General features: G+C 32.7%; 2 protein-coding genes across 5 annotated transcripts in view; one reads left to right on the forward strand and one right to left on the reverse strand.

The window, feature by feature from the left end:
• The first annotated feature begins 1,408 nt into the window (after positions 1 to 1,408).
• Positions 1,409 to 8,057, forward strand: LOC126694283 (phosphatidylinositol/phosphatidylcholine transfer protein SFH2-like). 2 transcript variants are annotated; one of them, XM_050390434.1, is made up of 11 exons: positions 1,409 to 1,656; positions 1,773 to 1,801; positions 2,828 to 2,899; positions 3,027 to 3,080; positions 4,200 to 4,277; positions 4,602 to 4,655; positions 5,279 to 5,338; positions 5,413 to 5,508; positions 6,304 to 6,405; positions 6,480 to 6,560; positions 7,451 to 8,057. In XM_050390434.1, the coding sequence occupies exons 1-11, from the start codon at positions 1,602 to 1,604 to the stop codon at positions 7,769 to 7,771; spliced, it is 1,002 nt and encodes a 333-aa protein (XP_050246391.1). In that variant the 5' UTR covers positions 1,409 to 1,601; the 3' UTR covers positions 7,772 to 8,057. The 2 variants fall into 2 exon arrangements, with proteins under 2 accessions (XP_050246391.1, XP_050246390.1); XM_050390433.1 differs by having other exon boundaries at positions 1,411 to 1,656; positions 2,816 to 2,899.
• An 835-nt stretch (positions 8,058 to 8,892) lies between these two features.
• Positions 8,893 to 21,087, reverse strand: part of LOC126694281 (altered inheritance of mitochondria protein 32-like) — a 44,893-nt gene continuing 32,698 nt past the window's right edge. The window contains exons 1-5 of one of the 3 annotated variants that reach the window (XM_050390429.1): positions 13,257 to 13,751; positions 10,743 to 10,828; positions 10,335 to 10,640; positions 10,094 to 10,177; positions 8,893 to 9,556 (exon numbers count right to left, since the gene is read on the reverse strand). In XM_050390429.1, coding sequence (XP_050246386.1) covers positions 9,106 to 9,556; positions 10,094 to 10,177; positions 10,335 to 10,640; positions 10,743 to 10,828; positions 13,257 to 13,631 — 1,302 coding nt within the window. In that variant the 5' untranslated portion in view covers positions 13,632 to 13,751 and the 3' untranslated portion in view covers positions 8,893 to 9,105. Of the gene's footprint in view, positions 9,557 to 10,093; positions 10,178 to 10,334; positions 10,641 to 10,742; positions 10,829 to 13,071; positions 13,183 to 13,256; positions 13,752 to 21,087 lie in introns of those variants that run through there. The other 2 variants (XM_050390432.1, XM_050390430.1) reach the window with 2 other exon arrangements.

The raw sequence follows: 21,087 nt of genomic DNA on the forward strand, positions 1-21,087 counted from the left end.
TTTTTTCAATTATTTGGTTTTAATTTTTTATTAGATGTATATTTTATTTAGGTTTCAGTAAAATGTGATTAAGACTTTAAATTAATAGTCACGATGTTATCTTATCATTGAAATAGCATGTACATATTGTGACAAAATGGGTGTGTGTGTTCATAATCTCCATTCAAGACCCCCAAAGGTTATTTAAGCCTTTTGGGTGTGTTGAGTGTTGTAAATTCTCTTAATCCCAAAAAAAAAAAAAAAAAAAAAAAGGAGTCATGCACATAATCAAATATGTTTAATTAGGTTGAGCCTGCATCTTGTATTAATTTCATAATGTTTTTCCTTTATTTTGAAATCTTGTACTATTCTCTCATTAATTTTAATCATGTTTGTTATTATTTTTCATTTACAACAAATGAAAAAAGATGATACGAAACCAGATTCTTCACATGATAGATATTGGACATGTCTATAAAACTACAAGGCTCTTAACAATTATATTTAATTAATTAAATCTCTAATTCTTCTCCTCATTTTCTAAGCTATTTTTTAAAGAAAAATTGGAGTATATCAAGTTCTTAACGATGTTCATATCCATGTATTTGGTTCAACTTTCTAAAAAAATTTCACTAAAAATAGCTTTACACATTTGTCATCCCTCTTATCATTTTATCTCTCTTATATATCTAGGATTTAAAATGAGGAATGCTATATGCACAAAAGAAATTCACAACATTTTTTAAATAGTTTTTTTTTTTTGAGAAGGGCATTTTTTAAATAGTCGAGTTGGCAAGTTTTTATTGATTTTGATTTGGACTCACCGCTTACATCTTATTTTTATTTATCATTAACAACTTGTCACACACCAACCGTTGTGTAAAATTTTGTTTGTATCTTTAGCCTTCCTCATCTAAAATCCATGATTAAGCTTTATATGACCCTTAAATATCTCATTTTACCTCAAATAACCTCTTGTAATTATCTTACAAGAATATTCTCATGTGAAGGGTCTTACATTCCATTTTTTAATCTAATGATTTTAGACCGTTTGATAAGATTAAAGTCAAAAAATTAATGTCATATAAGGAAATTAAAAATTAAAAAGAAAAAAAAACAGTTTTAAAGTTTTTTTTTTTTTTTTTTTTGAGAACAACAGTTTTGAAAGTTAAAACTCAGCTAATAACTAGTAATAAAACTTTACATCCATAATACGCAAATTTTTCCATTTATTTATATTCTCTATCTTTTTATAAAATAAATTATTTCCATCTTTAACTCTAAGCCTTTGAACCAAACAAATAATTTATTGTTTCTCAAAAAAAAAAAATTTTATTTATTTATTTTTTAGGAGACCAAAAACATCTGAGTTACTTTTAAAACCAAACATAGAAGAGGAAGTGGATGTATAAAAAAAAACAAACACAGATTTTTTTTAAAATTTTTATTTCACAACTCTCTCTCTGTCTCTCTCTCTAAACTTGGAGCTCTTAAAAAGCTGAGAGAGACTGAGACACAGGTTGTGAGGCTGAGGAGCTCCAAACCCAGTTGGGTTTTCAAAAAACTCATCTGAAAGATTGTATATTTTCTACTAATTCAGATTTAGAAAGCAAAAACAGGAGATGGGTATTGCAAATGAGGAGGCTGTGAAGGAGTTCCGGTCTTTAATGGAAGAAAGTAAGCTTTTTGTCAAAAACCCAGTTGGCAATATCTTCAAATTCTTCTTCTTTGATCCTAAATTGCTAATATTTATTACCTTTTTTTTTGGTTTGTTTGTTTGTGAAATGTTGCAGTAGATGAGCCACTGAAGAACTCATACAAGGTTGGTCTCTTCTCTTTTTTGTTAGTTTCTCTGATCTGTGTTCTGTTTGAATGCTGAGAAAAAAAGGTTGGCCAAAAAAGTATAAATTTTGGAACAAAATTTTGCTACGAACTTGTTTTCTGTTGTCTAGCTTTTAAGTGTTTAATACCTGAGAACTTTAAACCCTTTACTCAACATAGCCTAATTGAATCAACCGTGTAGCTTATTTTGGATCAGGTACTGATTTTATTTATTGTTTTACATTCTTAGTTTTGTTATATGTGATCTGGGTCGATCTTGCTTTTTTTATTTTTTTTATATAATAATTTTAATTTCATTTCTTTCTAATATTTATTTTATAACTGATGGATTGGTAGCAGTGAAGTTTGGCTGATTCACTATGGGGTAGATAAGGTTTTTGACTGTAGTTGTAGATATTATTCTGCTTTTTTATTCTGTTGGGTTCCCTCTGAATTGGCAGAACCCTTTCTGATCATACATGGTTTGATTTACATTTTATATAGAGCGGAAGGGAGTTTGGCTAAGATAGGAGGCTGGTTTCTTCATCAATTTGCTTCTTAAAATTTTCCCCCTTTCTCTTTCCCATTCACTAATGGAATATGTTTACATAAATAAAGTAGACAAAGTTTTATTGCTATTTTGAAAAGAATGACTCATCATGAGGCTATTGACTTAGTGCTAGTGGGGAGGGGATTTAGTCTGACACAGTGATTCGCACTTCAAGCGTGTTAGAGGAAGAAAGTAAGTTTGTAGTGGAGTTTGAGTTTGGAGTATCCACTTGAGTTGCTTGATCTTTCTAATTTTCTCTAATAATTATCCTTCCCAGGTGATTGGGTCGTGCTCCTTCTGCTCTCTTCAATGAATCATTTACTTATAAATAAATCCTGTGCTTTTTTGTTGTCTCATCTATTTGATTGTGCCTGTTTTGTGATGCTTTATTGAATTGAAGTTGGCAATTTTACTTTTAAGAATTACTTAAAATTTTAAATTCAAAGTGTGTACCTTGATCTCCAGAATATGCACCAGGGTTATCCAACAGAAACATTGGTTCGGTTTCTCAAAGCCAGGGAATGGAATGTTGCCAAAGCACATAAAATGGTTAGATCCATTTGTTTCACTGAAGCTTCTCTATTAACTTATTGCTTTGCAAAATTTTATTTTCTTCTTTAAGCTTTATTTGTCTTTGGCTACTTCTGCTTTTACTAACCATACAAATCTGTTCCAGTTGGTTGATTGTTTACAGTGGAGAGTACAGAATGGAATTGACAATATACTGTCGGTGAGTTTATCGTTATGGGATTAGTAGCCAAACATGAAATATTGTCGCTAAAGTCACTTCTGAAATTTCTCTGTTTGATGCTTGACTTCTCATTTATTTTGTGAATTCTTGCATTTAGTGAATATGTTGTTTCTTTTCTGCTAGATAGTATCATATAAACTGTGAAATTAGAGATGAGCAACCGACAAAAAGAAATAGGAAACTACTTGTCAGACTTGTCCTGGGCTATGTCCCAAACATAGAGTACATTGCAATACACCCACCCCCCCCCCCCCCCCAAAAAAAAAAAAAAAAAAAAAAAAAAACAGAAAATCCCTTTTAATATGCATGTATGGGACACTATAATCACTAAGAAGTGAGGATTAATAAGCTATATGATGAAAAATTTTATTTTATTCTCAATACACCAGCAAGTTATGCTCAGAATCAAAAGCCACAATTCTTCTCTTCCACATTAATGAATGCTGAAGATGTTACTTCTTTCAAGGAGGTTGGAACTGGAAGCAACCAAAAGATGGCCAACCTACAACTATCAAAAAGTACATAAATCTATGGTGAATCATAAATCATATATAGCTTCTAGGGTAAGCTTGTGTAGCCTGTTTTGGCACTTCTGGTCGGTCCATGTGGTAATTAAATGCATTGAGTTTAGGAAAAACAGAAACAAATTGGAATAATGAATTGTAATAAAAATTTTGCATCCAAGATATAAATTGCAAGGGTATAGAAATCTGATATATGTACTGCCGCCCAAAGTAAATATTTAAGATTTTTATTGTATTATTATTTATGAAGACAATCCTGGTGTCTCAGTTCTAGGCCAAGAGCATATGTTCATGATCAATCTTGAATCATATGCATACAGTAATCTCATGGTTGATTATTAACCCAGGCCAGAAAAGAAAAATATGGTATTATTATGTATGGTAAAATTTGGGTCTAGACTAAAAATAAAATTTATGGTTGCTTTTTTCTGTTATGTTATCTTCTGCTTATGGATTGTAATATTTGATTATTGTGATTGATTATATTTTGGAACCATGTTGGTGGCAACCCTGTACCTAATATTGTGATCAGAATTCATTACATTACAAAATTTTCTTTTGTTTCTGTATACAGAAACCTATCATCCCTATTGACTTGTACAGAGCAGTGCGAGATTCTCACCTTCAAGGATTTTCTGGTTACACAAAACAGGTATGCCTGTCTTTCACAGATTTACATAAAATTATCATGGATTTCAATCTTGATCATTGTTGTGCTTCCCAGCCAACTTGTTTAAGCTGGTCTGGCATCTCAAAAACTATTTTTTTGCCACAAATGGATATACCATTGTGCCCACATTTAAAAAGAAAAAATAAATTAAATTTCCCCTTTTTTTGGGGGGTTTGGGGTGGTGGGGAGTTGCTTTTGGAAATTTATGGTTGCATTTATGAGAAATGAAGGCTTTAATGATGATTATTTCACTCCTGCATTCCTATTTATGTTTTCTTTCTCATTATTTCTGCTAACTTTTGCCAGGGCCTTCCAGTCATTGCTATTGGTCTTGGGCTCAGCACATTTGACAAAGCATCTGTGAGGATCTTGCATGATATTCAATCTTCTTAAATTTCACAGTTATAAAATTGTATTGGGCTATTAGGCCTGGATTTGGTATATAATGGACTACGTATGCAAGATTTACTTGAGCTATACATTAAGCTAATTTGAAGATTGAAAATTTTCATATGCTTGAATCATAGAAAAGGACAATGTTTAAGGGCATCAGGTTATATCTGTTTTGTTGGCACCAAACTTCCTGTTCTAAGAATGTATATACATAAAGCATTACTTAATTTCTCTACAACCTCTTTTAAGGGATCAGTAGGACTGGTAGGACTGCAAGTGGTATAGATATGGAGTACGTGTATAATTCCCTGAAATATTATAGTGTTGCAATATTCCTTTCCAATAAATTATGGTACTTTGTGGTCGTATACTTCGTACTAGGTTCTTCTGTTTCATGCTTCTTTGAGACATGGAACATGATAACGGTTCTGAATAAATATTAATAATTACTTGCTTCTAGATGAATGGACTTATGTTCATTAAATATGCTTCACTTATGAGCACAAGGCAGCATTATATACTGCTATGTGCATCATATATTGGGGTTTTCTTGATATTTACAGTGTACTGACATGTTTCTTTGTTTTTAGGTAAATTACTATGTGCAGTCACACATCCAGTTGAATGAATACAGAGATCGTGTAGTTCTGGTGCGTACTTGAATTATTCAATAATCTTTATGACTTGTAACTTGTCTTATGGCCTGATTTTACTTTTGTTGTAGCCTTCTGCAACAAAGAAGCATGGACGACATATTGGTACCTGTCTGAAAATCTTAGACATGACCGGTTTAAAGCTTTCAGCGCTGAATAACATTAAGGTATACATCTGTAGTCCTTAAACCTCTAACTTGTCTTTTCTTCTAACTGTCACTCTTTTCCTAAAAAAGGCCCTTAATCTATAAAATCTATCAATGGGCATCATATTTTTTGATTTGGAGGGTAATGGTCAGCTTCATGTTGTAATCTTCCTTTTGTTTAAGAAGAGTTTATTGTGGACATCAGGGTTTTGCATCTCACATTCATTTTAGACTTGATATCCCTTTTTTGATGTATAGTATATCAGCTATTAGGTATCATTACTATGTCTGATATACTATAGTTTATAAATAAAAGATCAGTAGTCACCTATTAGTGGAGTGGATTCAAGGTTTCCTCATTGGAAAATTGATTTGGTGTAGAACCCCAAAAAGCCATTTTCTCTATGCTGTTGCACTGGTAACAAAAAGCATGAGGTCATATTGGCTTACAGATCTTTCATATAATGAACCATAAGTTTTGGATTGCTGTCTTTCCATGTGTTACCTGTCTACATTTTTGTTACTACAAGTTTAATTTATTCTATGTTTCTGTGATAAGGGCATGTATTAGTTTCTTTATACATCATAAGTAGACAAGTGTATTCAATTTCAATATCTCCATTCATAATTGTGATGTTTCTCTTGTATGCTTTCCTTGTACTTGGGTTGCCTTTTGTGCTTTTTCAATGACTTATTTAGTTGTGAAAAAAAGGTGATTTCTATTTCAATATCAATTAATCTAATATTTTGCCTACCCTCACTCTGTGGACTGTATATTTGACACTTTTCATCACTATCTGTTCAATCTTAATGCAGCTTTTGACTGCTATATCTACAATTGATGACTTGAACTATCCTGAGAAGACAGATACGTATTATATTGTAAATGCACCCTATATATTTTCAGCATGTTGGAAGGTTTGTGTCAATACTTTACTTTTAAAAAGTTTACTTCTTTTGCAACAAAATGCTTAATGCTCAGTTGTTGGCAGGTTGTAAAGCCTCTTTTGCAAGAAAGAACAAGGCGGAAAATCCAGGTTCTGCAAGGTTGTGGAAGAGATGAGTTACTGAAGGTAAGCATCGTTTCCATTTGTATTTAGAAATTTTGTTTTAGAACTGCTGATGCTGGCAGAAACATAGTATCATTATTTTAATTGCCATTAAGTTATTTCTTGAGTAAGCGGTTCTATACATGGATTTGGCCTCTCTTTTTTGATAATCAAGATGGTGAATTTTATTGAAATAAGCTGAAAAACTACAACAAACAGAAAGCTAAATAGTACTAACCCAGTTTGAATACAAACAAGGACAAAGCCTGATCAAACTAAAGAAAATTACAAAAACTCTCCGAAGAAGGATAACAAGCTGCACTTCTGATTAAACTAGGCAGAAACTGCCTTCCCAAAGACAGTAGGATTTGGCTTGTTTGATAGTTTATGCAATGTGATATATGTCTTAGAATATTGCTTCACCCCTAATTAACACATGCTATGGCTTAGCTCCTTAGGTAGGTCTAAGTTTTGATACCAAATTTAATCTCTATATTGCGTCCTGTCTTCAAATCAAGTTGTGTCAAATTTTATAGGTCAAGGCAGGTATTTTTAGGTCCTCTTGTCAATCTGTATGGTGAATTTGGAATTTTTCCAGTTTCTGCATTCAACTTATTAATTGTTGGTTGGTACTCTTGTAATGTTAATGAGCAATGTAGGGGGTTAAGTGAAAGCGTATCAGTAACAACCCCCCCCCCCCCCCCTCCCCCCCTCACAAAAAAAAAAAAAAAAAAACTATCCACCTATCAAGATTTTCTTTTAATGAGCAATGTAATGGTCTCAACATTTAATCTCTCTTTCTCATGTTGCCTCACTAGCATAGATGGAATTCTTTACTGTTTTTTTTCCTGCCCGCACTAGTGTCATCTGTATGTTCCATTTATTTGACAAGAACATTGTTCACTTGTATTCAGATAATGGATTATGGATCACTCCCGCATTTTTGTAGAAGAGAGGGCTCTGGATCGTCCAAGCATTATAGAAATGAGGGCACTGACAACTGTTTCTCATTAGACCATGAATTCCATCAACAACTCTATGATTATATCAATCGGCAAGCTTTGTCTAAAGAGTCTACTTCACCAATCAAACAGGGGTCAATGCATGTAGATTTTCCGGAGCCAAACCCAGAAGACACCGAGATCATGAAGACCATTCAAACTGAATTCCACAAGTTAGGAAATAAGAATGGGCTTGCCAACTCACTGAAGGGCGTTAAAGTTAATGGTGATTGAAGAACACAAATGTGACAATTCCAGTCTACATGACACTGAGACCCAATTATCAGATGGCTACAATGAGAGGCTGTACTTCAATTATCAGATAACAAATTCACTTGCATTGGCTTGATGCAGGGTTTTTTTTTTAAGTACAAAGCTAACCTGGTGTAGTTTGACCTTACCACCTTGGGGTGGATGATCATAATGATAGATCATTAATGTAGAAAGCTTGAGAACAAGTGTAATCTTTTATAATTTATGTTAATTGCTTGAGTAATCCAACTCAGCTTTCTTTTTGACCTATCTGGCTTTATTTCAAAGCTGTACAGCTGAGACCTGCAAATCCTGATGACCCTTTTCCAAAAACACACTATATTATGATCAGTATTATTAGTGTCTGTTCATTTACACAGATCCGACCATATCCAGAAGCCAAAACCTCTAAGATTATAAATTTTCAAATTAACAGTCCATTAATCTTTAACTAAGAGATTCCCCATCTGGGCTTGATTGAAGCCTTCCAAGTCCAATGTGTTCAAAAAACTTGATATTAATTGTATGTTTGGACTTTGGATGGAGGGAGATAGATTAGTATATTCTAACCACCTTTCTCTCTACACCACTTTCCTCTCCTTTCCCTCCATATCATTCTGTTCCAAATATTCCATTAACAAGGGATCATAAATTATAAATATAACCTTTTAGGTTGAATCTCCATAAACGCGGGTAAAGTTGAAAGTTTACTTCCATTTAAATGCACGAATTATAATTGATGAGCCAAAAAAGCTCTTAAAAGGTCCATGCCTTCTAGCTCCATAGGGGATACAATGCTAATCAGCTTGTCAGAAGTTAGAACTGTGGACATACCTATCCACCTCCCAAATTGATGGTTGCCATCTTGCCTCATAAATGTTTCCTTCGAAGAGAGAGGGAGCTTTCTATCAAATGCAATCCATTGGTACAAACTAGTAAATTACAAATCGTGCTCTATATAAAATTTGATCAATATTACAAACTGAAGTGCCAAAATTTTGAAAATTATGAGATTTGAGATTTACATATTTGCTTTTGTGCAAATTTCACGCATCTAGCATACCAAAAAAAAAAAAAAAAAAAAAAAAAACACAAGAAAGAGATAATTTAAGTGCCCCGAGGCAAAGCCGACATTTTTATACATCATTTTGATGATTTTATCCAAACACTTGTGCTTCTAAGTCAAAGGCTCTTTTGCAGAGGCATTACATCATGAAGTGACATTGGTATCTTATAAAGATTGGAGACAACAAAGGGAAGAGTACTCTAACCCGTTATATCATGAACACAATATAGAGATTGGCTTTGAAGTTTATCTACAACTGTTTGTAGCAACTATAGGCAATGGCAACCGATGCTGCAGCACAAACAACAGCGAGAGCTGCATACATATCTTCTCGCTCCCAGCTGTCAAACCATGTTGGCATCGCACAAACTTTGCGTGCACTACCCCCTTTAACACCATTGATCCTGGAATTTAGTTTCTTGCTACTCTTTTTATCGGATATCACCTTTGCTGTACCCACATTGGCATCTTGAGTCTCTAGCTTTTCTGGAAATGCAGGGTACTCACAGCAGTACGAGTTTCCATTTTCCTGGCAACACCCCATTTCCTCAGGTTGAGATTGACAAGCAGCAGTGTGCATCTCACTTTTATGTGTTTGTGTCAGTTCTTCAGTTTTATTCCCAACATTTGTCTCGCCATTTAAATTTTGCCTAAGTTCATAGGATTTATTCTGTTCCTCTTCTGATAATCCCATCTGACCCCTGACATCACCATCAAATGTTAAGCCTAGTCAACCATTTCAATTTAAAAATACTTGAGAAGACAAAATATGGACCAACACATATGACACTACAGTGTAGTAACAAAAAGCAACAGTTGATAAACTCATTTATATTTACTCCAGATTCTATGTGAGTTGAATCACAATTCTTTGTTACACTATTTTCTTTCTTAACTCTCAGCTTCCTATATAAAGGAAAAAAGAAAACTTCCTGTCAGCTCCTATCATAGAGCTAAAATTCATATCAAAAGCAATACAGCTCTGAGATATGTGTCCGTCTGCTTTCAGCCTTTTTGTTTAGCTTTTATGTAAATCTTTTTAAAACCTCACTTTTTCTCATTTTTTCAAAGTACAAGTATATTTTAGCACACTTTCAACAAAAAGCTAAATAAGCTAATGCCAAAAGCACGCTAGTCTACTTCTAGTAGAGGGAAAAAAAAATTGCATACCACCTTGAAAGAAATCATATAGTTTACACACAAACACAATACACAAAGGACAAATACAAGAAGATTACCTCCACAGCCCATTTACAATTTCTCCTTTCAAAATATGCTGCTCAAGCAACACAGGTACATCCTCTGGAGTGACATAACCATACCTATAGATTAAAAAAAGAAAGCTTCATCATCAATAAACTAAAAAAATGTATATATGCCTTGGGAAGGATGAAAAACTTTACCTGGTAAATCACAATGTATGACAAACTTGAATGCATTAGCTTGTAAAAATAAATCAATCAAATGACATCCCCTTACCAGTGTCCAGTGACTTCTCCATTGATTTTTGATCCAAATATGATAACATTTCCTGCATACTGATGTCCCCCAATGTGTGAGCATGGACTAACAGAAATTTTACTTTGAAGACCACGTAATTCTATCTCTTCTTTGAATCTACCGACTAGGGCAGGTCCACAAACTCCACAACGGCGATCTCGGGACCCATGAGAACATACAAAAACGTATGAACCCTTTAATCTTTCAGGAGTTCCAGGTAGCCATTCACCATCCTTCACAAGCACTTCCTCAACAAATGTGTCAACATCAAAATGTGTCAATCTCCTGCATTTTTCACCAAAGTTGATCAGTAATAAATTTAAGGGGGGGGGGGGGGGGGGAAATAAAAAATCATTTGACCAAATCTCAAATGGGCATGCCATTGACCTGTATCTTATCATGTCTGGAAAGATTAGTACATCCCCATTTGATGTCTCGGTTCCATCATGTCCCTCACATATTGTCAAGCGGGTCTAAAGAGAAATGAAAGAGACAAGGGGAGAAGATTAACATCAACTGATATTATACTGGGGGAAGGGGAGGTAACGGAATAGCATGCAACATGTATGACGGGCATGGGCTATTTTAAGCAGGTAACATCAACAATAAAAAAACAGCACTATCCACCATCATCAAATTATTTCATTCATTTGCCCAAACACATAGGCTGCTGGATACTCATTATCACTACTCTCATTATGAAACAAATATAAATACTAATTACCATAATAATCAAATGCAATAATTTGCAGGCCACAGTTAACATCAGTTCTTGGATCTAGGTATTTAACAGTCAACTAGAAGATGATGCATCCAAAAAAAGAAGTCCACACCTACAATACAGTATCCTGATAGTCATGAATGTTGTGAAAGACAAAACTGATCTCTTACATATATTTGAAACAGCACTAGCAGTCCAGCTGAAACTGCTTGGAACACCGAAAATCAAGTTCTCAACATGGTTACTACTTTTTGGTGTATTGATGAAATAGAAGGCACTATCTCAACTTGACAACCAAACAATAAAGACATCAAAAATAAAATAAAAAATGAGAGAAAATGGAAAAAATTTAGACTGAGTAAGCCAGATTATGGTGGTAAGAGAGGTCTTTTTAATACTTGAATACAAATTTGGGGGCATAATTGTTTTTCTTTATTTCTAGAACTAAATACCATTCTCTTCTTATAATAGCCTCTCCACAAACTAAGCAGTAAATCCTACATCCAAACCCGACAACTAGAACCATATTTTTTTTAACCAGTATTACTAATATTAAGAGAGTCAAATCTATGCCTTATTCAGAACCAAAATATATTTTTGCAAAACATCAATCATCCCCAAAATTACCCAAACCCCAACCTCTACTGCAACAAACTTACTAATCTTCTAGATCTCCCACAATTCACATCCTCACATCACTCCAAAAATACAAACAATCCACAAGACCCCAAAAAACTCACCTCAATATCCTGAAAACAAAATAAATTCACACCACGTCCAAACCAATGGACACCAAATCACAAATTTCAAATGAATCCCAGAACAAAAACAAATCCATAAGATACCCTAAACCAACCAGAAATCAACAAATTCCCAACCAACCCTCCATAAAACATTTATAAAAAAAAGATCAACTCATACTTCCAAATTACTCCTAATAACAAGTAAGCACGAGAAAAAAAAAAAAAAAAAAACACTTCATTTAACAAACTTCAAAATCAACACATATCAAAAGTGAACCTATAAGCCTCCAAATAACCCTTTAAATACAATCAATTCTCAAAACACACAAACCCACATCACCCATGTCAACGTTGAAAGCAAAAGCCTCCAAAACACACCCTCAACATACACAACCCCTTTCAATTCACTAATTTCACAATGAACTCACTTCAGCAGTGAAAGAAAAAGCCTCCAAATCACACCTCAAAATACAAAAAACCCTCCAAAACACACCTCAAACAAAACTAATCCACAAAGCAGACAAACCTGTTTCAACAACAGCAGCAGCAACAACAAAGCCTTAGTCCCAAATTTCGTGGTCGGCTATGGATCCTCAACAAATTAATCGGGCCCTGCCACATTCTTTCTTTTCCTCTATTCAACCCGTTTCAAATAACTAAATTCAAAATCAACCATTATCAGGAGTGAAATAAAAAACCAACAAAAAACACAAACCCATTTTGAAATCACTAAATTCAGAATAAACCCACATTAACCCTGAAAGCAAAAGCCTCACAACAAACCCACTCCACCAGGCACACACAACCTTTTCAATTTAATAAATCTAAAACCAACCATCACTAGAACCAAGAAATCACACAAACCTATTTCCACTAAATTTATAATGAACCCATATCAACACTTAGAACAAAGGCCTCCAAAATCACACAAAAACCCATTTCAATTCACTAAATTTACAGTTGGCTCATATCAACACTTTGAAAAAAAAATCCTTTAAAATCACACAAAAACCCATTTCAATTCACTAAATTCACAATAAACCCCCATATTAACACTTAGAAGAAAAGCCTCCCAAATCACACAAAATCTCATTTCAATTTGCTCAATTTACAATGAACCCATATCAGGGCTACAAAATCACACAAGACCCCATTTCAATTCACAGCATTTATAATGAACCCATATCCACGCTTAGAACAAAAGGGCCCCAAAATCACACAATACCCCCATTTCAATTCACAAGTGACACACCTCTTTGTTCATATCAGCTCTTCACAAACAAGAAATCACACAAACCCATTTCAATTCACTAAATTTATAATGAACCCACATCAACACTTGGAACAAAAGCCTCAAAACTAACACAAAAAATCCCATTTTTCAATTCACGAAATCCAAACTAAAAACCACAAAAAAAAAACTCAACAGTGACCTACCTCTTTGTTCATATCAGCTTTCTTAGCCATTACAGCAGCAGAGAGCAACCTGGGAACACGATCGAATTCAGAGGCTTCGATTCTTGCGGGCCAAACCTTGGGGTTCTTGTAGCAAAGGAAGACGTGGCGCTGGTAGAACTCGACGGAGCCGGCGAGTCGACTCGTCCTGAAGTCCAGGCGAGAGAAACCGAACTCAGCGTCACTGACGGTATCGGCTCCACCAGATAATAACCCTTCGTTCTGGAAGCTCCCGGAGGCGCTGCTGATGAGAGAATTTGGGTCGGTGAGGTAGCTGTCAAGTGATTCCGAGACTGTGATTGGTGAAGATGGGTTCGTGAATGTCAGAGCTTCTTCTCTGTCTCTGTTGCTAGCCATAGATATTATCACTGTCAGAGAGAGAGAGAGAGAGAGTGAGTGAGTGAGTGTGTTTGTTGCGTGAGAAAGAGAGAGAGAGAGTGTGTTTGTGTTTGGAGAGAGAGAGAGAGAGAGGGGTTGGGTGCCAGTGGTATTGGAAGGAGGGGTGTGGAAATAGACTTTGGTCATTGCTCAGAGACAGCATGACACGTGTCATTCAGGGGAGTTTCTTGACCCTTGGAGTTAAGTGTCTGGCTGTCTTTTGACTCTTGGATCTCCTTTTCTAGTCTACTCTCTAAATTTTCTTTTTTTATGAACTTTCTAGTCTACTCTATAGTTCTTGGATGTAGTAAAATGTTCATACTAGCTAGGCTAATAATTTGTTTGTGTGCTTGTATTGGGTGTGGTGACACTCATAATATTACTTTACATTGTCACAAATAGAAAATGTTAAAGCCAGTTTCAATTATTATATAAAAGGTTTACAAATGAAGGTAACAAAGAATGAGATTAGTCGGGGCGCAGCAGCAGCCTTCGTTGGGAGACTCACCCACCATCTCCAGGTGCGCGACCCGGGTCGGGTCCGAATTAGTCGGGGCGAAGCTCCGGATACCGGGCGGGAAACCAAAAAAAAAAAAAAAAAAAAGAATGAGATTAGTATCATATTTACAACATAATAACTTAAAATATAATGAATATGATTGGTATCATATTGACAATATGTGAAATCTCTAATAGGTATGTCCCCATGAAAAAAAGTAACTTTGTGTAGTTTGTGATTAGATATAACAGTTAAGATTCTCGTTTTGTGGTTGGATGTACTCTTATGGTTCCTTAACTTTCGGAGAACACGGTGTTGTGTTATTGTAAGTTCTATGTGACAGGAAATTCCCATTAAAAAAGGGACAACTTTTATGTTGCTTATAATTGGATGTAACGGTTAAGACTCTTAGTTTGTGATTGGATGTAATTTTTAAGATTGTCTCTTGGATAAATCTTCTCTTAATAGATCTCTTTTTGTTCCTCAATTTTTGGAGAACGTGGCATTGTATGTATTCTCTATTCCAAACATTTCAGAAAAGTAGATGACAAGTTTTAAATCCTAATGCAAGCAAGACATGTCTTGTCTTTTTCGCCACATTGCGCATAACGGGTTTAGTATTTATTACAAAAACTTAAAAAAGAAAAACCAGATAATGAATATATTCGATATGATATTACTATGTGCATCTCTATGATAGGTAAGTCCCCATGAAAAAGGAATAACTTTTGTGCAATTTATGATTGGATATAACAATTAAAATTGCCATTTTGTGATTGGATGTAACTATTAAGATTGTCTCTCAAATAAATATTTCTCTTAACATATCACTTTTTGTTTTTTAATTTTCGGAAAATGTGGTGTTATATTATTGTAAGTTCTCTATTCCAAACATTTCTTGAAAGTAGACAACAACTTTTGAATCTTAATGCAGTCCAGTCAAGTCATGTATTGTCCTTTTCACCACATCATGTATAACGGGTTTAAGATTTATTACAATAATTTACAAACTAACTTGATAATGAATATAATTGGTAACATTTTGCTATATGCATCTTTGTGATAGGTAAGTTCCCATGAGAAAGGAATACCTTTCGTGTAGTTTGTGATTGGATGTAACAGTTAAGATTATCTCTTGGATAAATTCCTCTCTTAATAGATCTCTTCTGTTCCTCAAACTTCAGAGAATGCAGTGGCATATTATTGTAATTTCTCTGTTCCAAATATTATGTGAAAGTAGATAATAAGTTTTAAATCTTAATGCAAACAAAGCATGTCTTGTCTTTTTTGTTGCATCGCGTATAATGGGTTTAGAGTTTATTATAATAAGTTACAGACTAACTTGATAATGAATAAAATTTTGGTATCATATAGCTATGTGTATCTTTGTTATAGGTAAGCTCATTGAAAAAAGGGGTAACTTTCGTGTAGCATGTGATTGGATGTAATGGTTAACATTGTCAATTTATGATTATATGTAATTTTTAAGATTGTCTATTGGATAAATCTTTCTCTTAATAGATCTCTTCTCGTTCTTCAATCTTTAGAGAATTTGGCATATATATATATATATATATATATTTATTATTATTGTAAGTTCTCTATTCCAAACATTTCCTATAAGTAGACTAGATGCTTTAAATTCTAATGCCAGCAAGACATGTCTTGTCCTTTTCGCCACATTAGTTTAGAGTTTTGTTTTAAATGAAAAAAAATAATAAAATTTCAAATAAATTAAAGGGTAAATTAAAAATGTTGTGAGAATCGTATCTCATTTATTAAAATTTCAAAGTGGACAGTACCTCAAAATAGAACAATTTATAAACAAAATGAGTTGGAGAAAGATAGTCAATGCAATGTGCTCAGAATCAGATTATCTACACAAGAGAGATCATACAAAGTGGCCTGTATATGCTAAGTAAAAATGTCATGCCCAATGATACTTTCCTCCTTAAGGCTCCTATAAGGTGAACTATGATATAACAATAGAAAGAACCCATATTGAGATTGCACATTGCAATCATTTTTCGCGATTAGGAAGGAGTTATGAGAATTCCCAAAGTTAGTCCTGAAGTGGCAGAGGATATATGGGGATGAGAAACCTGATAGTTGAGGGATGCAAGCTTTAGATGAGCATTAAAGTCTAATGTTGTGAGTACTGTTCGTGTTTGGACTTTTCCTCCAAGGCTATAGCACTCCTTGAGGAAAGAGCATTGTGCATTTTGATTTACATTAATGACTTTATCATTTATCCAAAATAAATAAATGAAAAAACACCAGCAATCAATGTTTTGTGTTGTTGGTTATATTTTCAATATTACTAGAATTATATTAAGTCAAGGGCTACTGACACCACTCGGGGGAATTTAGATGGTAGAATCATTGAATTGGAGCGTGACGTAAATCCAAAAGTCTCATGTTTAATCCACCACACAATTAATTCATGGGGTTTTTAGAGTATCTTATGGATTGGGAGTAGAATAGTCTAACTAAAGATTGAGACACCACTTCTTTATATATATACTTCAAATTATTGGAGTTGGGCTTCTTATGAGTTCCAGTCTTCCAATGTGATGTGAAACCTTATGGTTTTGTCTACATCTTTGCAAGTGATCAATCAATTAACTTAAGAGAAAATAGTTACAAAGTCAATCTATTACCAAAGGAAAGAATGTATTCAATCAAGTAAAGCATAGTTTCAGGGGTCTAAAATCATAGTTCATAGGCTGGGGCGTGCTAAAGTAGGCATTTGATCCCGGAGTTTAGTTCCTTGCTGCTATTTTTATCAGAAATCACCTTTGTTGCACCCACATTGGCATCTAGATTCTCTAGCTTTTCAGGAAACCCAGGGTTTTGGCAGCAGTATGAGTTTCCATTTCCCTGGCTACATCCCTGAATGCACCATCAAATGTTTCAGTAAAGCCTAGTCAACAATTTGAATTCAATCATGCTTGAAGACAAAATTTGGACCAGCAAATGTTTGACACTACAATGCAGCAACAAAAAATGAGGGTAGACAAACTCATTTATATCTACTCTAGATCCTGGGTCGGTTGAAGCACAATTTTCCATTACATTATTTTCTGTATGCTCCTAAGTCCAATCCTATCATACAGCTAAAACTGACATCAAAATTGGGTACAGCTCTGATTTAGATGCAAACCACCTTGAAACCGATCTTACAGTTTACAGTTTACACATGCACACACAAAGGACGAAGAAATGAGAATATTACCTCCACAGCCAGTCTACAATTTCTCCTTTCAAAACGAGTTGCTCAAGCAATACGGGTACATCTTCTGGAGTAACATATCCATACCAGCAGATTTAAAAAAAGAAAAAGAAAAAAAAAAGAGGGCTCCATTATCAATAAACTAAACTGTATTTTTGGGAAGGATGAAAATCTTTACCTGCTAAATCACATGGTCTGAAAAACTTGAATGCATTAGTTGGTAAAAGTAAATCAATCAACTGATATCCCCTTCCCAGTGCCCAGTGACTTCTCCATTGATTTTTTGACCCAAATATGATAACATTTCCTACATACTTATCCCCCCAAGGTGTGAGCATGGGCTAATAGAAACCAATGACGACTCTAGGAATTTTTTTCAAGGTGTTTTTCAATAAGCATAAATTACACAATCTAATAGAATGAAAAATTTGTATATTGACAATAACAACAATAAAAAAAAAAATGTAAATACATAAAATTTACAATTACCTTTTACGTGGTTTTTTTTATCAAATATTTGTCCATAATTCTAGCAAAACAATAAACAATAAACAATAAATAATAAATAATAAACTATCAAATATTAATTATTGTTGTTTAGTTGTTTTATTAATTTGTTTGTCTTTGATAAACTATAATTTGTTATATTGTTGTTTCATTAATTATTTTTTAGCCTAACATAATTTAATTTGTTTGTCTTTTATAGTGTATTGTTTCATTATTATTTAGCCTAACATAATTTAGTTGTTTCATTTGTTTATTAATTGTCTTCTATATTTTGTTATGTGTATAATTAATATGTATAATCTATATCTATATATATCTAAAAGCTGAAGCATAGCATTTATTGTTGCTACACTCCAATTGAGTCACATCATCATCCACCTCATTATCATTTTCTTTTCAATTTTCCTATAATTGTTTTTAACATTTATTTTTTATTTTATTTTAATATTTACACTTTTTCCACACTTTCTCCACCCTTACCTTTTTATCTCCCCACTACCTTCTACATAAATATTATTCTTCTTTTTTTCATCTCCCCACTACCCTCTACATAAATTTTTTCTTCTTCTTTCTCTTCATCTTCCTTTATTTTGTCTCTTCTTATTCACATTCTCTTACTATAAATTTGTAACTATCTATTCCATTCTATGCATGATTTTCTCTCACAAAAAAAAGGTTCTCTCTCTCTCTCTCTCAATTTTTTGATCAATTTTTTATACATTCTTCTATTTATGCCAAATTACTAATCTTTGGGAATCCTTTCTTTTTTTTTTTTTTTTTCTACACTAGAATCATTATGCTCATTTTCTCACTTAATTTAATCGAATAGTTTGCCAAAATTCAAAAAAAGGTTCTCTCTCTTTCTCTCTCAATTTTTCGATGAATTTTTTATACATTCTTCTATTTATGCCAAATTACTAGTCTTTGAGATTTTTTTTTCTACACTAGAATCACTATTCTCATTTTCTCCTTAATTTGATTGGGTAGTTTGCCGGAATTCAAGTAAAACCAGACAATAAGGAATTTTATGGCATTGGAGAACGCCTGAATATATACCAGCCAAAAGTTGAAAGTCAGCAAATTAGTGAAGCTATGATTAAGCTTTAAATGGGATTGATGGTATTGCCAATGTTCTTTAATTAGCATCCTTATTTCTATTTCTCTATATGTTTCCTAGAATTAGTATTAGTCTCATTTTTATTTTCTCTATTATATTCTAGGTAGACCAAGAGTTCTTTAAAACTCCACATTGGTTAATGCCATTTAGATTTGTTTTTTTCTCTTTAATTGTTAAATGTTATCCTATTTTTGTTCTTTTTTATAACTCTAATTAATGTTGATGTTTTTTTTTTTTTTTTTTTTGGTTAGTTAAGGTTGATGGTTCTTTCTTACAGAGGAAAGAAGAAATTGAAAACAATTGAATTCCGTATAAACCTGTACCTAAAGGGGACAGGAGCCTTTGTTTATTTGATTAGAGACAATATATTAAAGGGGCATATTCTTTGGTCATTGCATTGCATTTCTTAGAAGTTAAAAGATAAAGCTTGTCATTATAGGAAAATATTTGGGGTGGATATCATTTTAATATTTTTTTTTGTGTATTTCATTAATATTTTTTAAGGTGAACCATATTCTTCTAACTTTGTTGTAGTGTGTTACATTTGCTTAATATACAACTCATCTCTTATGGAATAAGGAAATTATCATAATAATAAAAAATCATCACAAAATTACAAGGTTAACTTAACCAAAATTAAAATAAAACTAAAGAAATAAAAAATAGATTTTATAATAATTTATTAGTCAAAAAATTGGTAGGCATATTCAAATTCCTATTTCCAAAAACAACTAAGTATTAATCCAAACCAAAATTCAATGAAAATTATAAAAGGGAAAGAAAAGACTTTCTAATGGGAAATTAAAAAAACACAATACTAAAACACATATTAAAAAAAACCATCAATCTTAATTAGAGTTATAAGAAAGAATAAAAATATTTTATGTGCAATTGTTCTCTTTATTGGTATTCATTGTTATATATTTTATTTTTACTTTTTTTTCTTCTCATCTTATGTTATTCAAAATTGAAATTCAGTCACATCTATATATATATATATATATATATATATTTAATAATTAAACATGGAGGATTTTATTTAAATTTAAATCAATAAAATTATCCTTAAAAAATTGTACTTTTTTTTTTTTTTTTTTTCATTTTCATTTACACTTTGTCCAAGCTTTTTCCTTACCTTTATCTTTTCATCTCCCCACTACCTTCTACCTTAAAACATCACTATTCATCTCCCCACATCTTCCATATCATTAAATTATTTATATTTTAATTTCTCTCATTTTTTTATTTAAAAAAAAATTAAAATTTTAAAATTTTACTTAAATTCAATAAATAAAAGTGTCCTCATAAAGTGGAGTAATACTAGGGACACACTCATTCTCAAACCCAATACATCAAAGAAAAAATATAATACAAAACAAATGCCAATTGGGAAACACTAAATTAAATAATAATAATAATAATGAGGATATCAAACCAAATATAATACAAAGAAACTAATAGTTATGGATATACTAACTTAAGGGTAGCAAAATTAAATGAAAAAAAAAAAAAAAAACTACAATGCATATTTAATGCAATAAAATAATCATCAAGTTTTGGAAAACAATAGGTTGCCTATGGAGAGAGAGAGAGAGAGAGAGAGAGAGAGAGAGAGAGAGAGAGAGAGAGAGAGAGAGAGAGAGAGAGAGAGAGAGATGGTAAAGAAAAAAAAATCAAATGTCAATTAGTAACTATTAATTGGAAAACAAAGAGGTTGTAAGGAGAAGTAAAAAAAAAAAAAAATGACTAATATGAAGAACATTAAAAACTTTACAGTGCAATAAAATCAACAATTACATTCACTTAAAAAATTGAATCAATAATCAATAATTAAACACAATCATAGCAATATATTTAAACTTAAAACTAATCAAACTCTAATTCATAACTAAAAGGAGATGTTCTTTACATTCACTTAAAAAATTGAATCAATAATCAATAATTAAACACAATCATAGCAATATATTTAAACTTAAAACTAATCAAACTCTAATTCATAACTAAAAGGAGATGTTCTCATGTAATAATAGAAATTACATAAGAAATGAAATTATGATAATAGTAAAAAACGTTATAAATG

Source organism: Quercus robur, chromosome 8 (genome assembly GCF_932294415.1).
Source record: "Quercus robur chromosome 8, dhQueRobu3.1, whole genome shotgun sequence".
NCBI classification, from domain to species: Eukaryota; Viridiplantae; Streptophyta; class Magnoliopsida; order Fagales; family Fagaceae; genus Quercus; species Quercus robur.

What these genes read in the sequence shown, in the direction of transcription:
- LOC126694283 (XM_050390433.1), top strand. Translation starts at nt 1,602, where the DNA reads ATGGGTATTGCAAATGAGGAGGCTGTGAAGGAGTTCCGGTCTTTAATG. An exon ending in GAATTGACAATATACTGTCG is followed by an intron (nt 3,081 to 4,199) that starts GTGAGTTTATCG and finishes TTCTGTATACAG; the next exon opens with AAACCTATCATCCCTATTGA. An exon ending in TATTTTCAGCATGTTGGAAG is followed by an intron (nt 6,406 to 6,479) that starts GTTTGTGTCAAT and finishes AGTTGTTGGCAG; the next exon opens with GTTGTAAAGCCTCTTTTGCA.